The following is a 23,186-nucleotide window of genomic DNA, read 5'->3' on the forward strand; positions in this document are numbered from 1 at the left end:
GATTACAATCAAAGCACATTACATATTATATGTAGGTATTACTTTGTACCTGGGGAGGGTTAAATGATTCACTCAAGAGTCACAAGGAGCTGCACTAACAGTCAGTCTATTCCTCTACAATCTCTCCTCTCTGGGTCTAAATATTTAGGGGTCTGTTTACTAGGGTGCAATAATAAATGGCCTTAGGGAGCCCTTACATAGGCCATTCCAGCATACTAAGGCCATTTTTCCCCAGCTGTAAAAACCCTCATTCTCTATTTATTTTACTAAAAATTATATTTATTTTATTAAAAATTACCATGGGAACACGTAGCACCACCTATTTAGTAAGTAGTAAAGGCTCCCGTGTTATCCATGTACTAGCTGATTACCACAGGAGCACCCACTCTCGGCCGCTGATATGCTCCCTAAAACAAATAATAATAATTACCGCATGGTTAGTGCATGCCCATTCAAACACTAACACATGATGCTTTAGCGTGTCCCATATTAGGCCATTTTTGCTGTGTTATGCATGCATTAGAACCTAACTCAGCTTACTAAAAGGACCCCTTAGATCAGAGCTTCCCAAACAATGGTTTGGCATTTTAATTAGGATTTTTTTAAAAATCCATTTACCAAGGTGATTTCTTTGGGGGCCTTCCCTGCTCATGTTAATCGGGCACATAGTGTGTTGATTCCCAAGCCTGATAAGAACCTAGCTTTTGTGGATTCTTATTGTCCCATTTCCTTGATTCATTTCGAGCTTAAAACTATTGGCTAATCATCTGGCTGGTTTTCTGCCGGATTTGATTCATGCAGACCAGGTGGGGTTCGTTCGGGGTAGACAGGCGATTTGGAATGTCAGGAAGGTGATGGCGGCTTTGGGTCATAGTGCTAGTCACTCCCTCCCGGGTCTCCTGATTAGTCTTAATGCTAGTAAAGCACTTGTCTAAGTGGTTTGGGAGTACTTGTTTGCGGTGCTCAAGGGCTATGGTTTGGGGGGTTCTTTCCTGACCATGGTTCGTCTTTTGTATCATCTTCCTAGCTCGGCAGTGTTGCTTAATGGTGTGGTTTCTGGTTATTTTCTGGTGAAGCATGGCACCCGTCATGGTTGTCCTCTTTCCCCTTTACTATTTATTTTATTCCTGGAGCCTTTATTGCGGCGGATTCAGGAAGATGGATCGGTTTCTTGGCTGTTCGTGGGGTGGGAGGAGGTATGTTGTCTGGCATTTGTGGATGATATTTTGCTCTTGTTGACCCAACCGGGTTGGTCTCTTCCAAGGGCATTGCAATTGGCTGGTGATCATGGAAGGGTGTCTGGTCTGGAGTTAAATTTGGAAAAATCTGAGGCTTTGGCTTACGCGGACTGGTTGATCCCCTTCCCTTTGCGAAAGGTGGCACACAAACTAAAATATTTGGGGTTATGTATCACCAGCAATCTATCCCAGGCCTATAAGGAAAATTTCACTGTGTTATTGCATAAGTCCAGGGATCTTTTGGGTCTTCGGGCTCGCTTTCCATTGTCCTTAAGGGGTCGAATTGCACTTTACAAAATGGTTCCCTAAGTGGGTCTATGTGATGCAGACTTATCCATTGTATATGACTAATAAGGATATTAACATGTATCACACTGTCTTACGCAAATTTCTTTGGAATAATAGAAAACCCAGAATGACTCTTGCTCAATTATCTCTACCTGTGGGAAGGGGTGGAGTGGCACTTCCGGATTTGAGGAGATACAACACAGCCTGCCTTCTTAGGCACCTGGTGGACTGGATCAAGAACACTCAGTTTTATACATCTATCACTCTTGAGCAGCAATTGATGGCTCCTACTCACCTGATGTATTATCTTCATGCTAAGTACCCTCACTGGATTTTTCCCACCAGGAATCATCCTTTGCTGAGATCCATGCGACAATGTTGGCAATGGTTGTGTAAATGCATTCATTTGCCTTTTACCTCCACGGTTCTGTTACCCTTGTGGGGTAATCGAGATCTGGATCCTGATGCTTCCAAACTTTAGTTGCAGCAATGGAGTGCTCATGGTCTATGCTACGTGCGAGATGTGGTGTCGGAGGAGGGAGTGCCTCGTTCTTTCCAGGACCTACAGGCGGAGGGTCTCTTGGAGGCTAGGGATTGGCTCTTCTACCACCAGGTGTCTCATTATCTCCACTCCTTAGATGCTGCTACTTTGAACGACGACAGGGCTGATGTGGTGTGTGAGACCTTGACATTGTCCCGTCAGACTCGGATTAGTTTATCTTTTCATCAAATCAGTTTGGGCGGCTTTGCTACAACCTGGGTCCCTAAGGTGGTGGCAGCTGTGTAGAACCAGGATCTCTCTCCGTCTGAACATATTACTGGACCTGGAGTTCGTCTTCTTATGAAACATCTTCCTCGGATGGCTCGCTCCGTTGTGCTGCAGGAGCAACACTTCAAATTTCTTTTGCAGCTACATGGATCACCATTTCGGGCCTATGACTCTGGATATGCCTCTCATGCTCAGTGTCCTAAGTGCCAGTCCGCCCCTGCCGGTTTGCTTCATATGTTTTGGTCTTGTGACCACATTCAAACATTTTGGTCTTTTGTAGCACTGTAACTGCAGTCTGCTCTGCGTAAGCAGATTCCTTTGAGGGCGGATGTTCTGCTCTTTTCTCAGGTGGTTCGTCTGGGCTTTTCTAGAGGGAGTAACATGTTATTGCAAAAGGCCTTCTTACTGGCCCGAAAATGTACCCTTTTGCTGTGGCATCAAGCTGAAGCACCTACCCTTACCAAGTGGAGAAATGAATTGTTTACTTTGTTGAAATTTGAATATCTGGATGTCCGGAGGGGAGGTCCTGGGCCATGGAGGAAATTCAGGAGAATATGGGCCCCTGTTTGGGAGGGATTGTCCCATAGAGCTAGAAGTTCTCTACTGAACTTTTGACACTAGAGTGCGGGGGAGGAGGGGTTAGGGGGGCAGGTTCCTTGGTGTGGGGGGGTCAGTTTCTTTAGGTCATCGTGAAGAAATAACGCGAAAGACCTGACTGTTACTGCTACTTTCTCCTGTTTGTTGTTGTATTGGAAATATTTCTACAAACAAAAATTACTAAAAATGATGTTTAAAAAAAAAAATCCATACTTAGAATCAAGAACCGGGTGAGCTCTCCCGGTGTATCCTTATTCTGCACCTCTAGGGAATCACCAAATTTTATTTGACTGTGATCAGGGGATCATGGCCATAAAAAGATTGAGAAGCAGGCCCAGATTCTCTATAGGGCATCGATAGCAGCAGCCACCTAAAAAGGCAGCTGCCAATTGCATGTCAATCATGCGACAGCGCCTTATTGATAGATAGGTGCCAGAAATGTAGGCCAGGATTTTCCCAGACTACATTTCTGGCACCTAATTTTGTTATGAATCACGCCTATGTAGGTGCTTTAGGCCACCTAATGCCATTTCTGGTATTTGCCAGGCCCATACTGATGGTCGACAGCCTAAAGCACCTAAGTAGGCGTGATTCCGGTGCATATATTATTTAGGTGCCCTTTTTTTGCCATTTTAAACGGCATTTGTTACTTAACTTAGGCACCGGTAGGGTGCTGTTTCTAGAATTTTCCACACATTGCCTTTGATCCTTAAGTTCATGTCATAGTTCACCGTTCCCATCCCCACGGATAACCGCAGGAAACCATCTCCATGTCATTCTTTAAGGAGAGAGGGAAGAATCAGAGTATGAATGGGCACAACCAGTGACCCTCAAGCCTTGCATTGAAGAATGCTGGTGTAGAAGGACTGAGGTTGAGATAGACAACAAAGCCGGGTGAGCCCGCAGGCAGGTGTATGCTCTCGGGGTCCCCCCCCCCACGCGCCGCGAGACGGAAAGGGTCCGGCTTTAACGAATGACCCTCCCTTTCTTCTCTCGCGCGTCTCTCAGGCCCATCGAAAAAAAATCGCATTCCTCTGGCTCCCGGGGGCGTCCCCCGCCCCGGGATCATCTCCGTCTCTCTCTCTCTCTCTCTCTCCTCCCCAACGAAGAAGAGAGACGAGAGCTCCCACCACCTCTTTGTCGCTAGCTGCGCCGAGGCCCTTCTTCCCTTCCGACGCGGTGCGGAGGAGGTCGGGCCACCGCCGCCGCTGCTGCCCGCCGTCCGGTGCGCGGGTGGGGGAAGAATCGCTGTCCGCCGCCGCCTCTGGGAGGAGGGACGCCTCCTCCCCACTGAGGTTGCGGCGGGTCGCTCACCTTTCCCCGCGTCCCGTCTGTCCGGTCCGCAGCGGCCCCGCCGAGCGCGGCTACCTGGTTGATCCTGCCAGTAGCATATGCTTGTCTCAAAGATTAAGCCATGCACGTGTAAGAATGACAGTCTCTGGTATCCAGAGCAGATACTGCGATATAATAATGCCTCATTCCACCAATGCCTAAGAGCCAACCTCATCAGTGATGTCACAATGGGTTCATTGTCCTATACTTGGCTCAAATAAGAATCAGAGTATGAATGGACACAACCACTGACCCTCAAGCCTTGCATTGAAGAATGCTGATGTAGAAGGACTGAGGCTGAGATAGACACTAAAGAATGACACGGGAAGGTTTCCCATGGCTATCCGCGGGGACAGGAATGATGATGAATTTTGTCATTCTCTGTGCCTTTGGTGCAGAGCCTGTATCATTTTGGTAGCCCTCTCTTGATCTCCTCTAGTTTCTTTATAACCTGGAAGAAGCAGAGCTTCCAGAAATGGACACGGTCCTCCATGGCAGATTTCATCAATGACCTGTACAGAGGAATTATAACATTTTTCTTAGTTATGCTTCATACAAGATGCTGTTCCTTCTCCATCCCTCTCAATAAAAACAAAGAAATAAAAATAAAACCAAAATCTTCAAGCTGTTATTCACTGTTCAGACTGATTAGTCACAACCTGGACTAAACCACTTAGGGTCTCTCTACAGGGGTATTCGTGGAGGATACTGATATTTGACAGGAAGCCAAAGAGCTGCTGCTTTTTGTGAGATACAGAGACAGCAGCTGCCCAAGACCCTTGGCAGAACAGGTGGTCTATACAAGGCATTTAATGTAACAACTTAAACAAAAAAACAAGACAGCAGATGTGGTATTGGATTGCCTGGCAGATTTTGTGTCTAGTATTTGACATCAATAAAAAGAGACCCACCCAAAAAAGCAGCAATGAAAATAACATTTCAAAATATGTTTTTCTCTCTGTTTGTGGAGGGCAGAGCCCACATTTGGTGTAACAATCAGGGCAATTGCTCTGGGCCTCCATGACACAGAGGCCCCAAGCCTGCCTCAAGCTGAATGAGGCACAGCCTGAAGGTGGGCTCTGGGGTCTCCTTCCCAATTTCTGCCCTGGACCCCATAGGAGGGGGTCTTAGGCACCTGGGCCAATCAGGCACTAGGCCAATCTTCAGGAGTCGGGTGGTCACTGAGAGATTCACCCCGCAGTAGCCAGCCCCATGCAACCAGCCACAGAATTCATGAAAAGGCAACACTGAGGGCCGGATTCTGTACTTGGCGTCTAAAAATATGGTGCCTTTCGCATGTCCATCACTCTTAAGTGCCCGATACAAAAACTGCGATTAGCTGCATCTAACTTAAAATTTAGGCGCCTATAATGAAGGCCAGAGTTTTAAAGGCCTATAATATGAATGCCTAAGGGCTAGATTCACAAAGCATACCGATCGTGCGCCGATCGGTTTGCGACCCCACTCCCATTCACTAACCTTACTCCCGATCCGATTCCTGCCCGATCAGATCTACACATGCAAATGAGGGGGAATTGCATGTATATATATATATATATATATATATATATATATATATATATATATATATATATATATATATAGGAAGGCAGTGATTCACAAAAGAAAACTTCAGGAACACCGACTGGGCTAGCCAATCAAAAGAAGCGACAGCTGGGGACCAGTCACTCAACCGCCTTTCCGACTGTCCTGCTTTCTGCCTGAAATCCCAGCCCCGCAGCCCTGAAACTATCCATAAAAGCGCCCAGCGCTCTCCTCTCTTTCCGCCATGCTGCCCTGCTCTCTTCTCCCCTTGCCTCTCTGCCCTATTCCGCCATGCAGTCCTGCTCTCTTCAGCCATGCCCCGCTGCGAGCCCGTGTTTTTAACCCGTGGTTTTAACCGACAGGTTAAAAGTGGGGCTGCACTTCTTGCTATCAGCCCAGGCTGATCTACTTCACGTACACACCTGCCTGCCCATTCCGACTCTCCCACCTTTCCCCGCAAAACATTTTTGTGGTGGTACTTCAAAAACACACTGAAGATCGATTCCACCTCCATGAATCAGACCCAAAATCTGGACAACATTCCACATAGGTTTTCTTTTTCCTGAAAATATTCCATCTAACCAGTTCACAGGAAAAAAAAAAAAATCTATGCCAGGCCCAGAGGTCCAGCGCATGCGCAGACCATCTACATATGGTCTGTGCATGCACTGGGTTCACTATAGAGCGATCCGGGCAGGCAGATGGGGGCATTTCTCTCATTGCCCCCATCTGCATATTGGAGTTTTGTGAATTCATCGGGCCGGTTCGTGAATCTAGCCCTAAGTCCTTTGAGAATCGCACCTAGCAGCGCCTAAGTCACTCTCCACCCCCAAGCACGCCTACTTTACTGTTAGGTACTGCTAGGTGCCACATGATAGGCACAATTCTACAAAAGATAAGCGCATAAGAAGATAGGCACCTTTTGCCCAATTCATTAAAAAAAAATTTCAATTATGAGTTTGTTAAAGCTTATAATTGAAGCCAATTCACTATAGAATTTGCCCCCCCAGTGTGCAGAACCCTAATACTTGGGGACTATGGGTTATTTTTATCAAGCAATACAAAAGGAGCTAGTACTCAGGACCCTCTCAAAAAAGCCTTGCTTTTATAGTGCTTCTGCAATGAACTGAGGTGGCACGAAAACAATATCATACCGAGACCACATATCCAGAAAAATGATCACACAAAAGAACATGTTGGCATGTAAATCCCTAGCCAGAGACCACATGATCTAAGCTTAAAATATTAAATTAAAAGTTAATATAAACAAAAGCAAATAAAAATTAAGTAGTCTTTCAAGATTGAAAAAGGGACCCGATGACGAGCTGACGTGTAAAACTTAGAGCAATGAGATGTTGTCATAAGAACATAAGAAACGCCTTCGCCTGATCAGACCTAGGTCCATCTAGTCCGGTGATCCGCACATGCGGAGGCCCAGTTAGGTGCTCCTTATTGGAGACCCGGATTTCCCGTATCCCCCGATGTGATTTGCAAGAAGGTGTGCATCCAACTTGCACTTGAAACCCAGAACAGTAGTCTCTGCCACAACCTCCTCTGGGAGAGGAGGTTGTGGCAGAGACTACTGTCGATCTCTTAGTGGTGCCGCTGAGGATCCTATAAAGAAATCGTATATATTAGGGTTGCACGAAAAATAGTGGATGAGTTTGACTACTATTTTTGATAACCACACAAAAGAACAGACACTCTTTCAGTCAGCCACTCCCACTATATTTTCTAACTCCATGTGGAGCTATTATAACTCTGCCCATCTCATCGCTAATCCATTTATTCTTTTAATAAAAAACAAAAACACATCAACAGAATATATAGTATATAATCTAAGAATTCACCACTCTAATATTCTAGCACACCACCTAGAGGTGATAATGCACCATACAAAACGATTTGAAAACTTATCTTCTGTAGTTTTCCCAAAATCAGAGTTTAGGAATACATTACATTGGTGACTTCTATTCCACTTTAACCTGTTCTAGGCGGATTACATTACCAGGAGAGTTACAGGATTAGGCGTTAATTACAGAATCAGAGATAATTAAGGTACTGCTTCAGAATAAGCAAGTCAACATACCAAATCTTCAGGGCTAGATCAACAATTAGGCAAGAATAGATGTTTGCCTAGGGTGGTGGCTTCTGAGGCAGCACAGAGAAGCAGTCTAAGCAAACAGGTCCTAACAGCAGCACAAACTCTATGGACATCAGCACATTCTAAGGGGAAAGTGGACCCTCTACATACAGATCAAAGAATGATGTCCAATTGCGCACTTTAACAGGATTGTTGTGAGAGGGTTGGTTTGGGGAGGAAACCATGATTGTTAAGTTTAACTTTCAAAATCTGCAAGTGAGGTAACTAGGGGCTTGAAAGTTGGGGTTTCCCTGGAAAGAAGTCTGTATCAAAAGACAATTGTGTTCTCCCATATGTGGGTCCCCGAGAGGCCAGCATGCAGGGTGGGCAACAGAGAAAGAGCACCAAATGATCAGCCTCCAAGAAGCAATGCCCTGGACTGGTCTGCAAAGACCAACAGGGCATTAAGGAGAAGGAATGGCTCTTATAAGTGCCTACCCTTTTCCTGGAAGAGATTTCATGCACTTCCTCAGGTGCAAAGCTGGAGTCCTGGGCGGCAGCCCATCCTCCTGACAGTCACAGCCTTGAAGAGGAGACAGCAAGCACGGGCAGAGCGACCTCTTGCAAGATAATATTACAGACTGAAGAGCAAAAAACACATCTAATGGCTCTGTAAACACAGGGCAGATAAGCTCTCTCTTCCCGCAAAAGTGGCAGCGACGGGATGCAGAGTTTCTCGACAGATCAACAACTCTCTCTTCCGGCGCTTCCTGTATTCCTGCCTTTCTCCTTGAGAGCAAAACAAGTGAGCCCGGTGAACTTTACACCAGAGAGAAGAACAGGCGCTCCGGCAGTGCAATCGGAGGCTGCTCACAGAAAGGTAGGGATTCCGAGATGGACCTGAAAGCTTCGGGACCTACTTGAGTGGTTGGATCGCTGTGAACACCTCCGATCTCCGCGCCGGCTGCTTCCTCTCCTCTGCCACTCGCTCGGTGCCTGGGCGCTGGCAAGGAGAGAGGAGGGGGCGGGGCCGGATCGGGCTCCGCGTCCTCCCACCTGCTGCCGCTGCGCCGCCGCCGCCGCCGTTCTACTCCAGAACAATGCGCGCTCCGGCGCTTCATTCCCCAGAAGCGCGAAAATGAACATTCCATTCTTAAGGTGGTCCGCCCTACATCCTGGAGATCCTGAGAATCCTGCAAATCCTGGTTTTTTACCATGTTCCCAAAAGGACACAAGGATCAACAACAACAAAATGGCCCCAGAGGTGTCAAGTTACCCAGTTCCAGGAGGGAAGTCTCTCTCTTTTTTTTTTTTGGCCGGTCTTGGTAATGAACTTGTATCCCAGATTACCACTACAAGTCCCATCATACAACCAGATGGGAATTTTAAATGAGCTGGATTAGTCTAGCAGGGTTTAAACAAGTTTGGGGAGGAAAAGTTCATAGTCTGCTATTGAGACAGACATGGGGGAAGCCATTGCTTGCCCTGAGATTGGTAGCATGGAATGTTGCTACTACTGTATTGGGATTTCTGTCAGGTACTTGTGACCTGAATTGGCCAGTGGGATAGATCAGTGGTTCCCAACCATGTCCTGGAGGACCACCAGGCCAATCGGGTTTTCAGGCTAGCCCTAATGAATATGCATGGAGCAGATTTGCATGCCTGTCACTTCCATTATATGCAAATCTCTCTCATGCATATTCATTAGGGCTAGCCTGAAAACCCAATTGGCCTGGTGGTGGACAGGGTTGGGAACCACTGGGATAGATGATCTGACCAGTATGACTATTGGTATGTTCTTATGAAAATTTTTATAATATAGAGATGAATGTTTGGGCTTATATGTGAGCACTATCCTATTTTGTAATAGAGTTCTATTTTTACTTTATGTTGCTATATTTTTATTGTAAACTGCTTAGGTCACTTTGATGATATAGCGGTATATCATAATTAAATAAAACTGTAAACTGTTAGAAATCCAGGAGTGGTCCAGAATCTCCCTCCTAGATCAGGCTAACTTGGCAGCTCTCTGACACCTTAGTTAGGCACTTATTTCCAGCTCATTCTTAAATATGAGAGTCGCTCAAATGCAAGCACCAGGGCAGTTTCCCCTTTGTTTATAGGTAAAAGCAGCCCTGATCCAGGTGCAAAATCTCTTCCTTCCACCTCTGCTCCATGTCTAGATGCAGCATCTCTCCTCCTACCTGTGCCCTGCTCCCAAAGCAGTGTTTCTCTCTCTCCCTGCATCCTACTTAAGCACCTTTCTACCTGGCTCTCCCCGTCTCCTCATCCAGAATTCAACCCTCTTTCCTGTGTCACCTAGTATCCTTCCACACCCTTTCCAATATCCAGCATCTCCCCTCCCTCCTTTCCTGCAGCCATTATCTCCTGTCTATCCCTCCCCACTTCCTACATTCGGTATCTTGCCCCCTTCCCTCCCCTGTAGCCATCATCTCTCCCTCTCCAATTTTCCTGCATCCAGCTACTTCTTGAACTTCAGGATGGCCACTGGCATTGGACATCTGCTGAGAAAGACTGAGAGACAATGCCAGAAGTTACTGCAATGAGGAAAAGAGCATCAAGTGGAGAGGAGACCTACACATAACAAGGTCAGATGGTAAGTCAGCATAGCAGGCTCCACTCTGGTTCCGAGTCTGAGTCTGTTTTCCTCCAAAGCAGGGAGGCTGCAGTGTCAGTACAGCAGAGGGGGCAAGGCAGCAGCACCCCTGGCAGTCTTCTGTTCCTCCTGAATGTTAAGATATAATCAAAAAACAGCAAGGGAATATTTTTATCCAAGGTGATACTTATAAATCACTGTTGTACTAATCACCTTTGTTTTACTTCAAGCACAAATTACAACACAAGTTGATGTGGTTAAGTGAACACTCAGACCCACAGCTGAGGTCCGGTGAAACAAGTTCACGGAGCAGCTACGGAGACCATCATTGTTGTTCACAGTCTCCTCCACCAAACAAAGACTAAATAACAGCACATAAACTTGAAGAAAATAAAATAATAAATTTGACAGCAACTTAACTTTGAATGGTGTGGATGATACACATAACTGCTCCGGGCTCCTCCGTTTATTCACAATACCGACCCCCCAACCTAGGTTTCACCCGCTGGCTTCTTCAGGAGGGGTACTACAATTACAAGATGACTCAAATCAACACTACACCACACAGCTTGCTAACTTAATAAACAATACATTTTGAAATACTCAATATAAACACTCTCTCTGCAACTTACCGGCACAAACACTCCATACTGCTCACACACGCACTGCTGACAAGAGGAACTTCCCAGCAGGCCACGCTTTAAATACACTCCCCTTACTACCTATTACATCATCACTCATTACATCATGAGTGAAAGATTAAAGTTGAAACCATTCAATGTTAGTCATCAGTCAGGCAGCATAGCTAACATTTTGCTTCTGATTTACAACACATGCTGCAGTCCATTATATTCCAGATTCTCGACCGCTATGCATGCACAAGTGCAAAATCATTAGCACAGGCTCCCTGCCCTGATGTCTCCCGCCCCTCCCCCCAAAAAAAAATTAAAAATATGATGCTCTGGGCATCATTGGGTATATGATGCCCAGAGCAGCCTATCTGGTCTCTTTTTTTCAGTCCCCGCTCAGAGCAGAAATCATGCCTAGATAGAAGGTGCGAACATGTATGAAGGCTCGGGAAAAGGAATTCCACCTGTACCCTATACAAGTTCTGCCCACACCAGGGACAAGTAAAAAGTATGGGATTTGTTGTCACCAAATGTACTTTTATGCTGAGGTATATTTTATAAAAAGTTATTTCATGTATGAAAGAAACCTTTCTAAAATTCCCCTCCGTATTCTGCAGCTATAGAAGTCCTCACTCAAAAACAGTTAATGCAGAGCAGGACTAGGATATTTCTTCATAGAACTCACAAATATCTGATTCTGGTCTCATCCCAGTGAAAGCAACATAAACCCTAAACCCTCTCCAGCATCAGGTATATTATAAAAGTGTGAAGCCCCACAAAACACACTCGGGACCAGAACTCACACAAACAAGGAGCCTACCCAGAAAAGGGCAGCACTAAATATTTCAATGTGCTCTAGACTAGATCATCAATACACCTACTGGAAAAATTGAACAAGGCAGATTACTACAGATCTCTACATATAAACTGTATTCTAACAGAATGTCTACTTTTTTTTTTTTTGTATATGTTTACTCATTTTAAAGCCAAAAATAAGTGCAACATATCATCTTACACTTTAACAGCACTTAAATTCAATCAGAATTATATTCCATAACAAATACATATATCATCCCCCCTCTTCTACTTATCCCAAAATTTGCACTCAAAATTAAAAATATCTTCCCACTCCCCTCCCACCCACCCACCCTGGACGTGTATTATCAAAGGGGAAAATCAACAATCACTCCTTATAGAATTTTGTCAATGGCTCCCAAACTTCCTATAATGTCCCTCTCTTAAGATCCTCATCCACTCTATAGTTATCTCTTGCCTGGTCTATGGTAATGCCCTATATAAAGGAATTACAAAGAAAGAAATTAGTCCAAAACACTGCCGTCAAAATCATTTTCAATGCAAAAAAATTTGATCACATCACACCTCTTCTGGTCAAAGCACACTGGCTTCCTATCGAACACCGTATCACTTACAAAATTATTCCGCTGACATTCAAAACTAGAAAAGCAGGGCAGCCCAAATTCATCAATAAACTTCTAATACCCCATTCCTCTCAGCGTACTCTTCGATCATCTAACCAAAATTTGCTTGCAATCCCTTCATTAAGACATATTAACAAAATGAGAAATAATATTTTTTCCGTCACCGCCCCCTCGCTCTGGAACTCAGCTCTGAATTAGATCATTTTAAGTCTAGCTTAAAAACTTTTCTTTTTAAAGATGCTTTCGTAGTATGACTGTCCTTTTAAAGATGTTTTAATCTAATACTAGACCAGCCCTCCTAGCTAGTCCAGCCTTTCTGGCTGAATCCTCTGTTCCCCCGTCCTTTTGTTTTTCCCTTTTATTTTTGTTTTTTCCTTTCAATCAATTGTAGTTCTACCCCTTCCTTTTGTGCCAGTCTGTTTAGGTCAGTCCTATTTGTCCAGTTAGTTCGTTTTTGATCTGTGTAATAGTTCTCCTGTTTTTGCTTAAATTTTATGTACCAAAATTTTAATAAACTTGGAAACTTCTCTACAGTCGGGAGTGGTACTGGAGGACTGGAGAAGGGCAGATGTGGTCCCTCTACACAAAGGTGGAAGTAAGGAAGAAGTAGGAAATTAGATTTTAGAAAAGCCTTTGATAACGTTCCACAAAGACGTCTAATAAATAAACTGAGTGCCCTTGGGATGGGCCCCAAAGTGATGGGCTGGTCAAGAACTAGTTGAGTGGAAGATGACAGAGTAACATAGTAACATAGTAGATGATGGCAGATAAAGACCCGAATGGTCCATCCAGTCTGCCCAACCTGATTCAATTTAAATTTTTTAAAATATTTTCTTCTTAGTTATTTCTGGGCAAGAATCCAAAGCTCTACCCAGTACTGTGCTTAGGTTCCAATTGCCAAAATCTCTGTCAAAATCTACTCCAGCCCATCTACACCCTCCCAGCCATTGAAGCCCTCTCCAGCCCATCCTCCCCCAAACAGCCATATACAGACACAGACCGTGCAAGTCTGCCCAGTACTGGCCTTAGTTCAATATTTAATATTATTTTCTGATTCTAGATCCTCTGTTCATCCCACGCTTCTTTGAACTCAGTCACTGTTTTCCTCTCCACCACCTCTCTCGGGAACGCATTCCAGGCATCCACCATCCTCTCCATAAAGTAGAATTTCCTAACATTGCGTGGTTAATGGAGATCGCTCTTAGGAAAGGGATGTTACCAGTGGTGTGGCTCAGGGTTCTGTTCTTTGGCCTGTTCTTTTTAACATTTTTTAAGTGATATTGATGAAGGGCTGTTAGGTAAGATTTGCTTCTTTGCAGATGATACCAAAATCTGCAATAGAGTAGACACCCCTGGATGGGGTGAATAACATGAAGAAAGACCTGGTGAAACTTGAAGAATGGTCTGAAATTTAGCAAATAAAATTTAATACTAAGAAATGCATTTGGGCTGCAAAAACCCGAAGGAATGGTACAGTTTAGGGGGTGAAGAACTTATGTGCACAACAGAAGAGCGGGATTTGGGTGTGATTGTATGTGATGATCTTAAGGTGGTCAAACAGGTTGAAAAGGTGGCGGTGAAAGCTAGAAGGATGCAAGGGTGCATAGGAAGAGGTATGGCTAGTAGGGAAAAGGAGGTATTGATGCCCCTGTATAAGACTCTGGTGAGACTTCATTTAGAATATTGTGTACAATTCTGGAGACTGCACCTTCAAAAAGATATAGAAAGGATAAAGTTGGTCCAGAGGAAGGCTACTAAAATGGTGTGTGGTCTTTGTCATAAGGCGTATGGGGACAAACTTAAAGAGCTCAATATGTATACTTTGGAGGAAAGGCAGGAGAGGGGAGATATGATAGAGATGTTTAAATACAATCAGCCAAAAAAATGGACGGAGCAGAAGAGAATGTGATTGCCCTGACGCAGCCGTTGTTCGGCAAAACAAGAGCCATGTTGGTGACATCCAGTTCCTTGTCTTTTTTCAGTGTGAGAAGTGCTATAGCAGGAAGATCTACTCGCTGCTGTTGTTGCCATCGTCAGAAGATAAGTGAACTGTTTTGTTCTTTTTCTGGATCCCTGTGCACAGTGGTGGCTTTGGTCCCGTTTTGAAAAGTTATATTTTGAAACATGTGGAGTTTTTTTGCCTATGATACAGAGCAGGATTGGCTTAAGAACTCATTGGGTTGACATCCGTATATTGTTGATAAGTTGAGGCTTTTTCTCCACCTATTATAAATGTACTTTCATGGGATATCTCCACCACTAGGCTAATAACAATTTTTTTGCTGATTGCATTTATATTTTGTTATTGCGATTTGGATTCTTGAGAGATGTTTAAATACCTACATGGCATAAATGCACATGAGTCTCTTTCATTTGAAAGGAAGCTCTGGAATGAGAGGGCACAGGATGAAGTTAAGGGGTGATAGGCTCAGGAGTAATCTAAGGAAATACTTTTTTATAGAAAGGATGGTAGATTTATGGAATAGCCTCCTGGAAGAGGTGGTGGAGACAGAGACTGTGTCTGAATTCAAGAAGGTTGGGATAGGCACTTGAGATCTCTTAGAGAGAAGAGATAATGGTTACTACGGATGGGCAGACTAGATGGGCCTTTATCTGTCATCATGTTTCTATGACATTGGAGCCACACTATTGGAACAGCTCATTGATATATGACCTGACATGGCCATGTTTCAGCATGTGCCTGCATCAGGAGTGTTTAATTCACTATAGCCAGAACTCTTGTGATCTGTATAATTTATTGGCACATTGATGGGTTGTTCAGAGATACCTGTAGGTCCCAAAAATAGCCGAAACATCTATTCCACATACCACGATGGAATTGCAAACTTCACATGCAAGAAAGAATTGTAAGTGGCAATAATTCTGGGCATAGTGAATTAAGGACCCCTTATGCTGAAACATGGCTGTGCTGGGTCATATCAATGAATTGGTTTTAATAGTGTAGCTCTTGTGACCTTTGTATCTCCTTTGGCTTTCTCCACCTTTTCTTCTCCTTAGTTTTGTGCACGAATGGATTCGGACAGGGGTAGACAAATCCGGTCCTTGAGAGCTGGAGCCAGGTCAGGTTTTCAGGATATCCACAATGAATATGTACGAGATGGATTTGCATGTACTGCCTCCTTGAGATGCAAATCTATCTCATGCATATTTAATGTGGATATCCTGAAAACCTGACCTGGCTCCGGCTCTCGAGGACCGGAATTGCCTACCCCTGGGATAGGACAACATATTTAAGATAAACTCGTGCCATAGTTGCTGCCATTTTATCATAATTATTATTATTTAGTGTAGATTATTTATGATGTTTCATAATTTGTTAGGAATACATTGGATGGATGGTCCTTCAAAACAGGAAGTCTCAAGTGCTGATCCCCTGAAGAAGCTCTACGTGAAACAGGTCTGAGATAAGTTCCATTGCTTTCAAAAATCATATATTTATGATAGTAAATAAGATAAGGAGGGTTTTTTTGACCAATGATCGATGACATCGATGATGTCCCTAAAAAGCTTATGTAACTAACTGTAAAAGAGTTGGATGGGAGTCTGAGGTCTTTTCTCCTCCTTTAACTATAAGGTTTAAATGTATGGCTAAAAGTTCATGAGCAACATAATAGATTTGCTTTGATATCACCTCACTTTTGTTGAGTGTCTCTATTGCAAGGTGTGATGTTTGTTCATCAATGTTTTTCTTAGTTTGTCATACACCATGACAGTAATGATGGGGCTAAGGGTGAAGGGTAATGGATATACTGCCTCTCTGTGGTACAACCAATGCGGTTTTAAATGTATGACACTTCTCTCTCCGTATTTGCAGTTTCAGCAATCGCGGTTTCGATTATTCACCGTTTTTAGCTTGCTGGCTCCTCCCCCACAAATTACATCAGCTTGCATGGAGAAATCGCTGATTACAAGCGTTTACAGAGAAAATCGCCGATTCCCAGTGCTTTCTTCACCGTGTTTTGCCTCTCCTTCAGGAACAGGCCAGGTGTTATTTGCGGTTTCACCATATTCACGATGGTTTTTAATTAAAAATACAGCGAATAACATGAAAAAATGATTTGCGGTTTTTCTGTATTCGCGGGTCTGTTAATCCCCCATCACAGCGAATATGGAGGGAGAAGTGTATACTGTATAACCTCACTCCAATACCTAGACATGTGGAGTGTGCACCCCCAACTCTCCCCTGCAGCTTGGGCACCTCCTGCCCTCCCCCTCTTGAAATGTTCGCCAATGTGAACAGCATCTCCCACCTGCTGCTCGTGCTGGTGTCGGTTCCCTTCTGACCTTGCTTCCTGATCAAGCCAGTGGAAGATGTTGCTTGTGCCGGCGAACATTTCAAGAGGTATGCAGGGGAGGCGGAAAGGAGAAGTGGCACCGGCGCCCAGGGCGGTCCACCCTCCCCCGCACCCTTTACTATGCTACTGTAACCAAATGATGCTGCTTGAGGAAAGAAGAGGTACATAGTCCCTTTCTGAAACATAGGTTAGCTGAACTGAGTTTCTCCTGCTTCTTCCACAGTTTGAATGCTGTTTTGAAGAAATAATGGCTGTCTTATGTAGCCATGTTCACTCTGAGAAACTGATGCTCACATCACTGAGATAGAGCCAAGTGCCAGCACCAGAAGTTCACTTTGGGGCAAATGAAGGGAAGAATGTGGCTGGAAAAATTGGGCAGGTTGGGTTTTCTAGAATGCACTGTAGCGGTTCTGCTACTTCCACTCCGGGTTGACCTTTACCAGCCTATCATTTACAATTTGAGGCTCTTGGAAGAAACTTTCATTACCATTTTTTTGGGGGGGAGTGAGGAAAATAGTCCTGCCTAGTTATGTCCCACATAATGACATGATGATAGGGAATTAACATGTTTTAATGCTGTTTTAAAATAAGCATACTTTATACCACTACCACAGTTCTAACAGACGGTTATTAATGTATCAGTTATTAATTCTTTTGTATCACCAACAAAATGAATCGTAGAAACAAAGCACAAAAATACTAGAACAGTGGTCTCAAACACGCGGCCCAGGGGCCACATGCGGCCTGCCAGGTACTATTTTGAGGCCCTCGGTATGTTTATCATAATCACAAAAGTAAAATAAAACAGTTTCTTGATCATATGTCTCTTTAGCTTTAAATGACAATATTATTATTAAGACATGGCCAAAAGGAAAGATTTATAAACTATAAAGAGTTTTACCTCATGCAAAATTGTCATTTCTTTAATAAGACATTAACTGTTTATTTCTGAGGCCCTCCAAGTACCTCCAAATCCAAAATGTGGCCCTGCAAAGGGTTTGAGTTTGAGACCACTGTACTAGAAGATAGGAGGATTAACCTAACACAAGCAGGTTACTAAGATCTGCCCTCACCGATGCAACATTCTGTAGAGAACTTGGCACCATTACCCAGAGCAGACCATGCTGCCGGACACAGAGATTGCATGTTTCCTGAAAGCAGCTTTTCCCTGTTCCTGAAGTCAACCAGAGATGGGCACAGTAATGAGACAAAGTCACAGACATTAGGCAATGGTGACACCTACTGGTGAGGTTCAAGGTTCACATACATCAGATTTCACCCAGAGTTGTAATCTGTTAATCCAAAAGGCTTGATGTCTAGGTTGCCATCAAGGAGCTCAGTTAAATCAAACTGAAGAGAGAAGTGTAACCTCCAGTTCAAAACTTCCAGAAGTTCTTGAAGGGATTTATAAGTCCAACCTACTTTCCCAGATTCAGTCCAAAGGTAATGGACACTAGGAGAAACTTTTGTCATGCGAGCCCCCCATAGGTAAAGATATCCTTTTCTCCTTTCTGCCCTTCCAGTTTCCCAACTTCTCATTTCTCCCCTCCCCTTTTCTTCTTGCTGCTACCTCTTCTTCCTGGGTCAACCAAAAAATTAAAGTAGCACCAGCACTGTGGGGTCCTGTAAGCTCAGGCCCATGCTGAAACACTGCTCTTTCCTCCCCCATTGAATTGGAAATCTGTCTTATGAGGGGGAGGACAAAGTGGTACTTCAGGGGTGGTACTTCAGAATGCTTCTTTATCTGCTGGCCAGCCTGGAAGGAGCTGGGTGGGAGAAGGCCTGGCAGTGAGATGAGAAGCAGGGGAATGCCTTCATGCATGCCAGAGCCCCTCAGATTCTGCCACAAGTGGCTGCACTGGCCCTGTACCTTTCACAGGAAAGAGCGATCTTGAGATGACAATACGAGAGGCTGCTGAAAAGTTCTCAGCCCAACCCACAAAGGAGCGAGCAAAAATACGGAACAAAAAAAGTGGAAAATAGCTGAACTAAGTGTACAGCTCTCAATGGAGACTGCCCCAACTTTATGGGTTGGGCTGAGAACTTTTCAGCGACCCCTCGTATGCATACGCATGCATCTGGGTCTACACGTCCCTCCCCTCCCCCCAATATCTTTTATCAAATTACAATGCACAAAATAACCCAAAGAACATAAGATCAAAGAAAAGAGAACAAATATGGGGACAGATTAATCTCATTCTGGAATTTATAATTCCATTGTCATAAGAGGAACACTACTGTATATTAAGCCCCCATGGATCGTTATAAATGCCGGCTTTTTCTGATTATGACTGGGATAGCCATACAGATGATAAGTCGAAATTGGAAAAACTGTGATCGTCTTAATTTTTCTTTCTGGTGGGTGAGCTTATGTTTAAGCTAAAGGCATGAGAAGATAAATGCCGACATACTAGGGCATTCTAAGATATTTAACTTAGGGCTCCTTTTACAAAGCATCGGATTAGCACGCGCTACCCAAAAACTACCGCCTAATCAAGAGGAAGCAGTAGCGGCTAGCGTGCGTGGCATTTTAGCGCACGCTATTCCGCGTGTTAAGGCCCTAAAGCAGCTTTGTAAAAGGAGCCCTTAGTTTGGGGTCCATTAATGTCTTTTGTACAATTGTTATAGGTTTTTTTTTCATATCCTTTTTTTTGGTTGGTATAATTCAGACACATACAGGGGGGGAGGGAGGGGAGGGATATATCTTTAGTGTGAATCCTTGATATAATTGTGGGGTGGGGGACTTATATTGTTGTACTGCTACTGACTGGATTTAGGTGCTTATTTGTTATTGATACTGATATAAACATTGTGTTGCACTTTTTGTTTGTAATGGAAAATCAATAAAGATTTATAAAAAAAAAAAAAAGAAAGAAAGAAAAGAGAACAAATAAGTAAAACTAGGTAGGGGTAATTTTATAACTGCATGCATATAGAAGTATATGCAGGTAATCTTCTCTGAGTGGGCTTCCGTGAATATTAAAAAGAAAACTATGTGCATAATACTACTTTGAAAATTACATAGAAAAATGAAGGCAGATAAAGAACATGTAGTCTGCCTATTCATGCCATCTTCTATCCTTTCCTCCCCTTTAAAGATCCAATGTCCTTTCTTGAATTCAGATACTTTTTTTGTCTCCACCAGCTGTTCCATGCCTTCAACCATGAAAAGGTATTTTTGAGATTATTCTGAATCTATCCTCTTTCAGCTTTATCCTATGTCCCCTCATTCCAGAGCTTCCTTTTAATTGAAAGAGACTCACCTCATGTGCATTTATGCCATGTAGGTATTTAAATGTCTCTATAATCACTCACCTCTTCTGCCTTTCCTCCAAAGTATACATATTGAGATCTTTAAGTCTGTATCTATATGCTTTTATGAGGAAGGCCACTGATTGTTTTAGTAATAATAATAATAATAATAATAACAGCTTATATACCGCAATACCGTGAAGTTCTATGCAGTTTACAAAAGATTAAGCAAAGGTACAAATTGACTGACTTCAAGAGGGGAAGAAGAAAGAGAAGTAATTAGACAGGAAATTCATTTTTGAGGAGAAAAGTGATCAAAAGGACAGTAGGTCGCTATTGAGAGGAAAGAGATAAGTGGATCAGTTGTCAAGATGTTTTAGGAACAGGTGTGTTTTTAGACGTTTCCTAAATACCTCATAAGTAGAGGTTCTAGGTCTTGTTCTAGGTCTTTACCCCATGATGCTGCTTGGTGTGAGAGAAGGAATTCATGGTGTTTTTTCAGTTTGCAACCTCTCATTGGGGGGGAAACGAAGTTGGAATGTGAACTTCTCTTGTGTCTGTTGGTTGAGAAGGAGAAAAGGTCAGTAATGTATTTGGGGGCAAGTCCGTGTAATGCTTTAAAGCAGAAACAGGCAAATTTGAACTTTACGCGTGCCTTCATCGGCAGCCAATGTAGCTGCCGGTAGTAGGGTGTCACGTGGTCAAATTTTTTTAGTCCAAAGATTAGTCTGACTGCCGCATTCTGCAACAGTTGTAGGCGTCGCATATTTTTTTGGGAAATTGCCAAATAGGCGATGTTACAGTAGTCAAGCAGGCTTAATATGAGGGATTGGACTAGGATTCTAAAAACCGATGTAACAAAATAAGCTTTAAGGGATCTGAGTTTCCAGAGAGTGAAAAATCCCTTTCTGATTAAGGAATCTACTTGGTCTTTCATGGTTAGGCATTGATCCAGAGTTACACCTAGTATCTTTATGGAGGGCTGGATAGGGTAACTAAGGTTATTGATATAGAGGGGTGATTTAATGTCAAGTGGATGTGGTGAAGCAATGAAAAAAGTCGTTTTATCTGAATTAAGTTTGAGCCTAAAGTTTGTCATCCATTGTTCCATCATGTTTATAGCTTCTGAAGTTTTGGGAATAGTTTCAGAGACTGAATTGGTGAATGGGATGATAATCGTAAAATCATCTGCATAACTAAATAGTTTTATCCCCAGCTGGGTTAGCTTCGTGCCCAGTGAGGACATGTAGACGTTGAAGAGCAATGGGGATAGTGGAGAGCCTTGGGGCACACCGGATGGCTCCAGGTGTCGGAAAGCTCATAATTAAAACGAACCTGATAGATGCGGGATATAAGGAAGCCACGGAACCAGTTCAGCACCTTATCCCGGATACCAATGGCATCTAGGCATTGCAGCAGTTTCATGTGGTCCACTAGATCAAAGGCAGAACTCATATCGAATTGCATTATCAGGGCATTAAGGCCTTTACTAAACAGTAGGTGCAAATTGTCTAAGATAGCCGTAATTACTGTCTCCGTACTGAATAATGGCCTAAAACCAGATTGAGTTTCATGGAGGAGAGAGAATTGATCAAGATAACTCATCAGTTGGGTGTGAACCAATCCCTCCATAATTTTTATAATAAACGGAATGGAAGCTACCGGTCTATAGTTGGATATTAGGGCTGAGGATACTTTACGATTTTTTAGAATTGGGGTTATAATAATGTGACCATTATTAGAGAGGAACTTCCCATTGTTTAGGTTGTAAGCCAAGTATTGCATCAGTGATAATTTAAATTCTAAAGGTGCTGCTTTCATAATTTCTGGGGGGCATGAGTCCAGAACGCAATAGGATCTAGAGTATTTGTTATATAATCTGATATAATCATTCCACTCTAAATCCTGAAAGGAGCTCCAGATCATGTCTGCCGGTATATCATTTCCTTGGGTGTTCGCTATTTGATGATCACAAGAGTCGTTTGTTGAACAATGGATTCTAAGGTTCTTAATTTTAGAATCGAAGTACAGAGCTAAGTCATTTACAGAGGGTAGTTTAATGTTGTGTGTGGGTGAGGTGTAGCGAGTGGTGTCAAATAAATTTGTGATCAGGTTGAATAGCTCTTTTGTATTGATTCCTTGTGAACCATTACAAGATGAGTTGATTTTAGTGGAGTAGAATGCTTTGCGTTTGTCTTTTAACATTTGTTTGTAGATTTTTATGTTAGCTCTCCAGTTGTTACGGTCGGCTAGTTCTCCTGTTTTTTTCCAAGTTCTTTCCAGTCGTCTAGCTAGTTGTTTCATTTTTAGAAGTTCGATGTCAAACCATTTGTTATATTTATTTGAATTGCTTTTGCTATTACGTATAGGGGCGATTTTATCTAAAATGGATGTGCTGGTTGTCGTCCAGTGATTCCAAAAATCGATTCCTTCATCAATCTCTGTTTGCAATTCGTATTGTGACCAGAATTCTTTTGGATTAATATAGCCTCTTGTGTGATGTTCTCTTTTTATAATTGGGCATGTTTTAGATTTATGATAAGACCAGAATAGCTGGAAATAATAAGTAAAATGGTCAGACCAGATATCATGAATCCAGGTGCCTTTAAGTAGCGAAATGGCAGGGTCTGGGATATCCTTTGTGGACATGGCTACCACATCCAATTGATGGCCTTTTTCATGTGTTTGTGTGGGTAGAGGAAGATTGTAATTGAGTAGGGATAGAAAGTTTTTGAACTCTATTGCATTTGTGTTGTCCACTTCATCTAGGTGTAGGTTTATGTCGCCTGTGATGATATTATAAGAAGGACCGATTGAATTGTTTAGGACAAATGCAAAGAAGTCTTCTTTGGCTTTTGGCCAGCTTTTTGGTGGGACATAGAATAATATGCAGGATAGGGATTCTTTTAGTTGACAGTTGCTAATTTTACAGGCTAAAATTTCTAAATGGTCTGTCATTTTGGAATCCAGAAGTTCAAAGTCAAATCCTTCTTTAAGAATAATTGCTAATCCTCCTCCTTTTTTTCCCACGCGGTTTAGCGGAAGGATTTTGAAATTACTTGGTAGGAGATCAATTATTAT

General features: G+C 43.1%; 1 protein-coding gene and 1 long non-coding RNA gene across 6 annotated transcripts in view; one reads left to right on the forward strand and one right to left on the reverse strand.

The window, feature by feature from the left end:
- The window catches only part of WIPF3 (WAS/WASL interacting protein family member 3), a 125,473-nt gene extending 114,919 nt beyond the window's left edge, over positions 1–10,554 (reverse strand). Inside the window, exon 1 of one of the 5 annotated variants that reach the window (XM_033930747.1) lies at positions 10,452–10,554. Coding sequence is in view for 1 of the 5 variants with exons in the window: in XM_033930742.1 (XP_033786633.1) it covers positions 8,773–9,069 (297 nt within the window). In the remaining 4 variants the exon portion in view is untranslated. Of the gene's footprint in view, positions 1–8,350; positions 8,722–8,772; positions 9,085–10,451 lie in introns of those variants that run through there. The other 4 variants (XM_033930742.1, XM_033930744.1, XM_033930746.1 and 1 more) reach the window with 4 other exon arrangements.
- Positions 10,338–17,504, forward strand: LOC117354016. Its single transcript, XR_004538094.1, has 3 exons — positions 10,338–10,469; positions 15,879–15,955; positions 17,077–17,504. It is a non-coding gene; the product is annotated as an uncharacterized LOC117354016 (long non-coding RNA).
- The last annotated feature ends 5,682 nt before the right edge of the window (positions 17,505–23,186 follow it).

Source organism: Geotrypetes seraphini, chromosome 2 (genome assembly GCF_902459505.1).
Source record: "Geotrypetes seraphini chromosome 2, aGeoSer1.1, whole genome shotgun sequence".
Taxonomy (NCBI): Eukaryota; Metazoa; Chordata; class Amphibia; order Gymnophiona; family Dermophiidae; genus Geotrypetes; species Geotrypetes seraphini.